This window comes from Triticum urartu, chromosome 3A (genome assembly GCF_056163025.1).
Source record: "Triticum urartu cultivar PI428250 chromosome 3A, HENAU_Tu73, whole genome shotgun sequence".
In the NCBI taxonomy this organism is placed as follows: Eukaryota; Viridiplantae; Streptophyta; class Magnoliopsida; order Poales; family Poaceae; genus Triticum; species Triticum urartu.
Window position 1 is genome coordinate 585,917,131 of NC_141875.1, and position 7,596 is coordinate 585,924,726.

General features: G+C 53.2%; 1 protein-coding gene across 1 annotated transcript; it reads right to left on the reverse strand.

Annotated features, from left to right (window-relative positions):
- Positions 1 to 2,452: 2,452 nt before the first annotated feature.
- On the reverse strand, positions 2,453 to 4,744 carry LOC125545239 (AAA-ATPase At3g28540-like). Its single transcript, XM_048709133.2, has 2 exons — positions 3,988 to 4,744; positions 2,453 to 3,719 (listed from the first exon to the last, which is right to left on the reverse strand). Exons 1-2 carry the CDS (start codon positions 4,560 to 4,562, stop codon positions 2,678 to 2,680), a joined length of 1,617 nt encoding a protein of 538 aa, XP_048565090.1. The 5' UTR covers positions 4,563 to 4,744; the 3' UTR covers positions 2,453 to 2,677.
- Between the last annotated feature and the right edge of the window lie 2,852 nt (positions 4,745 to 7,596).

Consider the following 7,596-nt stretch of genomic DNA (forward strand, 5'->3'; position numbering starts at 1 on the left):
TCTAACAAGAAGGCGGTCGCCATTCGCCAGTGAGACTGTTGTGCATGGGTCGCAAGTGGTCGCGAATGGCGTTGCATCACCGGGGTTGCACCGCTCAACCGCCGCCAATGGTCCCACAGCTCGCATGTTCGTGCATTTTAGCTTGAATTTTAAAGCTTTTGATCCAACTTCTTAAAGCCTTTTATTTCGAAAATAGGAATCCCGTGTAACAGTTATTTGTAAGCCTTACTCCAATTTCTGGAAATCCAGGTCTAGATTTGAATTTCTGAAATTTCTCCAAAGATACGTTTGAGCTTGGCACATGTAGTTTTGAAAGCTCACGCATATTTAACTCTGATCCCTGCAAAATGTAAAATTTAACTCTGATCGGATGGCCTCCAATCATCCAAAGCTAGAGCATGTGTTGTTGTTGTCTGACTCGGCATCTCTATTAAAAATTGTAGGGGATCTCAGTCCGTCTCCCCTTGCTCCTTTCATGCGTTGACGGCCCATGGGTCTTGTTGATTTGGACCCTTTTGTTGACGCAAGGTGACGAGCCGGTCGGCCTCGTGGATGGATGTACTAGAAAATACACGAACTTTGGGCGCCCCGGATGATACGTCTCGCTACACTTGTAACTTTGCAGGCGATAGGCAGATGGATGTATCTCCCCCTACACCGTACAAGTCTGCTTTTTTTTTTGGCTTTGCGGGAAACCATACAACTTTGCTGACATGCATCGACATTTTCAAATTTACAACTAATAGAATAAGAAAAGGTAATCGTGCACTTAATAGTTTGGGCTAATCAAATAGCTCTGTCACATCAAAGATAGCGACATATATTGGCCGGCACAGTCCATAATTCACCTACTCTATTCCTAAGCAGATAGTGGCTGGCCGCACTTCGAAATTTCAACGCCTCTTTCAACCCGCGAGTATTTTACCGGGTTTGCTAGCTATAGCACGTGCAACTGAATTCTTTTTGGCGATCAGTCGATTTCGGCAGAAGAAAGGAGCCAACACGAAAGAGACGGCGAGGAGACAGAGGTCACAGGTTTTAAGAGCATCTAAACCCGGACCTCTCAAAGCCCCTTCATACGATTCGGGCGAGCTGCTCGGTCACTTTTTTCGATCTAGACGGACGCCTCAAACGTCCGAGCTGATCGGCATCCCATATCTAACCTAAATATGGGGCGAATATAGAGTGGTCCGGGCACACCGAGCGCGTCCGCCTGATAAGTCTAACCCACCATCGACCCCACGGATATTTCATAAAAAACCTCATCGGCCTCGTCGGCCCAAAACCCTAACTTACTCACTTTCCTTTCTCGCTTCGTTCTCTCCTGTCCTCTCACCGATTCCGATCGAATCCAGCGCAATGTCGAGCTCCGGCGGCCGCTCCGACGACGAGGTGGATCCGGAGTATGAGCTTGCCTCCCGCATCGCCTTGGAGCGGTCCAAGGTGGACACCGGGGGCAGCTCCGGATCTGCAGCTTCGCCGCATCCACCGCTTCCCCGTCGGCGCATCTCGGATGCCGGCGTTAGCCCCTCCCGGCGCATGGGAAACTCTGATAAGCGGCCAGCGCAATCGGCACCTCCCCCATGCCGTCCCATCGCCCCGCCGGCTGTTGCTTCCCCACGCCATCCTCTCGCCCCGTCGGCACCTCGTGGGCAGCGATGGGTGCTTGTGCCCGCCCCGCCGGCCTAGATGCGCACGCCGGAGTCGGAGGCGAGCGCCGCCCGCCGCGAGAGACAACGGGTAAGGGAGAGGGAGGCTATGGAGAGCTCTGTCCGCCGCTGGTGTGAGTTACCGACTGAGCCCGACGAGGACCAGCGGCTCCTCGCGTCGGTCTACCGCCGGTCGCTTACGACGGCGGAGACGGACGCTCGGTGGCTCCGCCGGAGGAACGACAAGGCTCTTCGGCTTGCCATTGAGCAGTCCGAGCGGGAGGCGTTGGAGAAGGCGAAGGGGGCGACTCGGCTGGCCAAGCTTAGGCGGCAGCAGGACCGGGCCGTCCAGCGCCTCAAGGGCCTCGTCATCGTCCACTCCCCCTCCTCCGATGAATCGGACGCTCCTCCACCAGCCGATGACGAGTACAGCTACGCCAGCGACCGAAAGGGGAAAGGGCCAGCCCAAAAGTGGTGAAGTTGATTTTAATTTTAAGTTTTAAATGTAGTATATAGTTGTCTGTCGTTTGTATGAACTTTGATAGATCTTTTGGAGAACTATTGTGCAATTTCTAGGTCCAAAGCTGATCTATATAGTTTGACTGATGTTGCATGCTATAATATAAATATAGAGGTTCGGATATGAACGACGTGATTTGAGGCGTGCCGATCAGTGCCCGCGGACGCAGCATGCGCGGGCATTTGAGGGGCCGGCGGCTATAGATGCTCTAACAAATACAAATTTGGGCGGGAGGCCTCTTCATAGCGACTACCGCTCGGAGATTAGACGAAGCCCATCTGAATTGATCTTGCATCAGATTCGCAACCGAACAAATACATTTATTTTCAAGGGATCCATATCGTCATCATGCAGCTGTTGAATTCACATCAAATGGCTCAGACAGAATCGATTGGAACCTAAAAAACGTTCTCAGTCGCATGCATGTTACTACTACTCCATTGGTTGTACCTTATTCTGCTCATGCAAGTCTGCTCTCGATTAACTAACAACCTCCCTCAAGAGTCAATCAAGACAGATAGTGGTCGGTAGAAGTAGAGACGCTCACACCAGTCGCGCCAGCAGTATGTGCTCCGTTGGTCATGACTCGGCGGGTTGGTTTCGAAGCAACCTCGCTCTTGTCCTTTTTGGATTTGGATGGCACTTTCTCCGTTTCCCTCTCGTCCTCCTCCTTGGCCGCATCCTGCACGTCGTCTTCCTCGGCGTCGGCGGCCTCTGATTCCTTGTCTTCCTCGGCCGCTTTTCTTTCCTTGAGCTGGTCGATCAGGCGAGCGAGGCAGGCGTCGGCGTCGCGCGCGCTGCGCTTGGACGGCATCAGGCACTCGGCCACGTCCGCCGGCGTCATCTCCACGTCGCGCAGCAGCTCCTCCACGGCCCCGAACAGCGGGTGCGCCTCCACTTCCAGGTAGTTATTCGCCAGCGTCTTGAACGCCTTGAAGCCGCAGTAGGACATCTCGATGTGCATGTCCATGCGGCCCCGCCGGATGAGCGCCGGGTCCAGCTTGTCCAGGTGGTTGGTGGTGAAGACGATGATGCGCTCGCCGCTGTGCGCCGACCAGAGCCCGTCGATGAAGTTGAGCAGGCCGGAGAGCGTCAGGATGTTGCGCCTATTGCCGCGCGACTTGTCGTAGCCTGCCTCGGCGGCGTCGTCGAGCGCGGGCGGCGGCGGCAGCATGGTGGCGCGGCTGCCGGTGAGGTCGAGGGAGCAGTCGATGTCCTCGATGACGATGATGGACTTGCCGGTGGTCTCGATGAAGAGCTTGCGCAGGTCGCTGTTGGTCTCCAGGGTGGTGAGCTCGATGTCGTAGATGTCGTACTTGAGGTAGTTGGCCATAGCGGCGATCATGGTGGACTTGCCCGTCCCCGGCGGGCCGTGGAGGAGGTAGCCGCGCTTCCACGCCTTGCCGATCCGGCGGTAGTAGTCCCTGCTGTTGCTGAAGTCGTCGAGGTCGTCCTTTATCATCTGCTTCTTGGCCGGGTCCATGGCCAGGGTGTCGAAGGTGGTTGGGTGGTCGAAGTCGATGTAGCTCCACACCTCGTCCCTCGTAGAGCTGATCAGTCGCCATTAGAAGCTAGAATCAGTGATCTTCTGAACATAAACCAGAGTAGGTAATTTCTTTCTAGCAAGATGAAAGGAGAAATGCTTCACCAGACTACGTAATTTCTAGCAAAACAAAACAACAAAAAAGTTTCACATTTCAGTAGATCGATCGTTCAGAATACAGATGCGCGTTTGCTTTCAGATTATCAGAATAGAAATGAGGAAAATTAAGATGAAGCTAATTGCAGAGGTAATTGATTCATTGATTGATTACGTACTGGTAGCTGAGCTCCTTCTTGTTGGAGTAGAGCCTGCGGGGCCGGTTGCCGAACATGACCTCCTCCCCGGCGCGGCGGACGTGCGGCAGGTACTCGTCGACGACGAGCCGCCGGTGCCGCTCGTGGAACGTGAGGCGGCAGCACCGCCCCGACCCCCGCCACGTCGTCTTCTCCTCCGCCACCGCGGACCACGACATGGTGACGCCCTTGAAGTCGTCCGCCACCACCTGCCCCTCCCGGAGGCTGAGCACGAAGGTGTGGCCCTCGACGGCGCCCTCCGCGCGCAGCTCCCGCGCGTCCCGCGAGCACACCGCGCTCAGGTACGCCAGCACCTCCGCGTACGCGTCGCTCGACTTCACCTTGCCCTGGTACGAGAAGGAGTAGTCCTCCGGCTTGGCCGCGATGTCGATGGTGACGAACGGGTCCAGGAACGGGAGGAGCCGCCGCACGGGCCGCCGGAGGTACTGGTTGAAGTAGGTCCGGAACACCCCGACGGGGGCGCACGCCAGCACCGGCGTCAGGTAGTACCACGCCGACGACCGGAAGTGGTCCAGCACTGCCCCCATCATCTGCATCTCTGCCTCTGCTTCTCCCTCTCTGCTGCGTTACTCTCTTCAGTTCATGCCGCGCTTGGTGTCTTCCCGTTGGCTATATACGTCTTGAAACGGAAGAAAGGAACGGATGATAAGAATGGTGTGAGTGCAAAGAAATTTCTCGGAAATCCACCCCTGGCATCTTTTATTTCACATTCCAGTGACACAATCATTCAAAGAGAATTTCAACAAATCACTTCCACTTTTACTAAAAATTGTAACCAGCGAATACTCGCTCCGTGTATCCCGCTCGCGACTCAATCTACGACAAAAGTCGCCAAGTGCTAATCTCATAGCATCCAAACCGTGCACGAACCAGGCAGCGGTGCAAGGAGCCATGATTACATCTTTTCTCCCATCTACTGTCTATCTCGGAATAATTCCTCCCAGAACCCAATGTCGCAATCAACGCCTCCGCCACGAGCTATCTCTCTCGCGCCACCATCGCCACCTCTATCGCACCTCTTCCGTCAAGATAGACACCACCGCGCACATGGCATAGGGTTGAGTCATCGCCACGGTCTCTGTCCCCTCCTCCATCCAACAACACATGACGTGACGGGCGGCACGGTGTGCGGTTTCTCGTGCTTCGACGCTCCGGTGAGGCACATCACATCCATGTTGACACGTCCACATATTTTTGGGCCGACAATTTCACATGTAAAAAGTGTTATGCATTCGACAATTTATTTATGTTTTGCAATTCTTTCCCACCCCACTAGATGTCATCTTGTTCATAACACAAAACAGACTTTGTGCACATACCATGTGTGTGTGTGTGTTGGTTGGTAACTTTGTACATGACAATCGACCTTCGACCTTTTCAACGCTCTTTGTACATGACGAATGTGTCGAGAAACGGAAGGAGCCGCCCCACAGGCCCCAAAGGTGCTGGTTGAGATACGTCCAGAGCACCCCGATGGGGGTGCACGTTGCGACGATCGGTGTTAGGTAGAACCACGCCAAGGAGCGGAAGTGCTCGAACACTCTCCCCATCATGTGTGCCTTCGTGGTGCGTTCCTCTTCCTTTGTTCATACTGCGTTTGGTGTCTCCATGTCTTTTGTCAATACGGCGGAAAAGGAAGCGACAGAGGTTCATATGGTAACAATGGTGTGAGTACAAAGAATTTTCGAAAATCCATCTGTGGCATCCTTTTATTTCACAGTCTAGTTACACAATCATTCGAAAACAATTTCAACCCTTGGCTCCTTTTATAAAATATTGTAATCAACGAATGCTCGCTCCGTGTATCCCGCTCGCGACTCAATCTGCGACACTAGTTGCCAAGTGCTAATCTCAGAGCGTCCAAACCATGCACGAACCGGGCAGCGGTGCAAGGAGGCATGACTACATCTTTTCTCCCCACTACTGTCTATCTCGGAATAATTCCTCCTAGAACTCAATGTCACAATCAACGCCTCCGCCGCAAGCTATCTCTCTCGTGCCACCATCGCCACCTCTGTCGCAAGCTTCTCTAGGCCGTGCCCTCACCTCTTCCGTCAAGATGGACACCACCGTGCCAAGGCATAGGGCCGAGTCATCGCATCGGTCTTTGTCCCCTCCTCCATCCACAACACATGACGTGATGGGCGGCCCAGCGTGCCGTGTCTCGTGCTTCGACGCTCCGATGAGGCACATCACATCCATGTTGACACGTCCATATATTTTTGGGCCGACAATTTCACATGTAGAAAGTGTTATGCATTCGACAATTTATTTATGTTTTGCAATTCTTTCCCACCCCACTAGATGGCATCTTGTTCATAACACAAAACAGACTTTGTGCACATAACCCCCGCGCGTGCGCGTGTGTGTGTGTGCGTGTGTGTGTGTGTGTGTGTGTTTTGATTGGTAACTTTGTACATGGCGATCGACCTTTTCAACGCTCTTTGTACATGTCGAATGTGTAGAGGAACGGAAGGAGCCGCCGCACAGGCCGCGGAGGTGCTGGTTGAGATACGTCCAGAGCACCCCGATGGGGGCGCACGTCACGACAATCGGTGTTAGGTAGAAGCATGCCAAGGAGCGGAAGTGGTCGAACGCTCTCCCCATCGCGTGTGCCTTCGTGATGCGTTCCTCTTCCTTTGTTTATACTGCGCTTGGTGTCTCAACGTCTTTTGTCATATACGGCGAAAAAGGAAGCGATAGAGGGACATATGGTAATAATGGTGTGAGTGCAAATAATTTTCTCAGAAATCCACCCTGGCATCCTTCTATTTCACTGTCTAGTGACACAATCATTCAAATACAATTTCAACCCTCGGCTCCTTTATATATAAAATTTGTAATCAGCGAATGCTCGCTCCGTGTATCCCGTGCGCGACTCAGTCTAAGCCACTAGTTGCCAAGCGCTAACCTCAGAGCCTCCAACCTCGTGCACCGACCACGCAACATTGCAAGGAGGCATGACCACATCCTTTCCATCCTCGTGTGTCTATCTCAAAACAGTTCCTCCCAGACCCCGACGCCGCAAACTCCGCCTCCACCACGAGCTCATCTCTCTCACGTGGCCACCGCCACCTCCGTCGCAAGCATACCTATGTTGCGCCCCCATCTTTGTCGCCAAGCTGGACACCACTGCGTCGAGATAGTCCGCCAGGGCATAGGGTTGAGTTGTTGCGCCCCCACATCTGTCGCCAAGCTGGACACCACTGCGTCAAGAAAGTTTGCTAGGGCATAGGGCTGAGTCGTCGTCATGTTCTTTGTCTCCTCCTCCATCCAACAACACATGACATGGTGGGCGGCCTAGCATGTTGCACCCCATGCTTCAACGTTCCAATGAGGCACCTGTGTGGTCGATGGCCTAATATATGATGTGTGTTCTTTCTCACCATTGTACAGACGGGGGGAGGGGGGTTCATCGGAGAAAGCAAGATATGGAAAGTTTATGTACGAGAAACACAAAGTAAGTTTAGATAATGTTTACTTTAAAATTGTTGATTGGTAAGTTTGCCAACTTGGAATAAATAGCATGGTTTATCCCTAGCTGGTAAAATTGGATTATTTTTTAGTGGC

Excerpts from the sequence above, each read along its gene's own strand:
- LOC125545239 (XM_048709133.2), bottom strand. The coding sequence starts at position 4,562 with ATGCAGATGATGGGGGCAGTGCTGGACCACTTCCGGTCGTCGGCGTGG. Across the intron at positions 3,720-3,987 it reads AAGAAGGAGCTCAGCTACCA|CTCTACGAGGGACGAGGTGT; the intron begins GTACGTAATCAA and ends GCGACTGATCAG.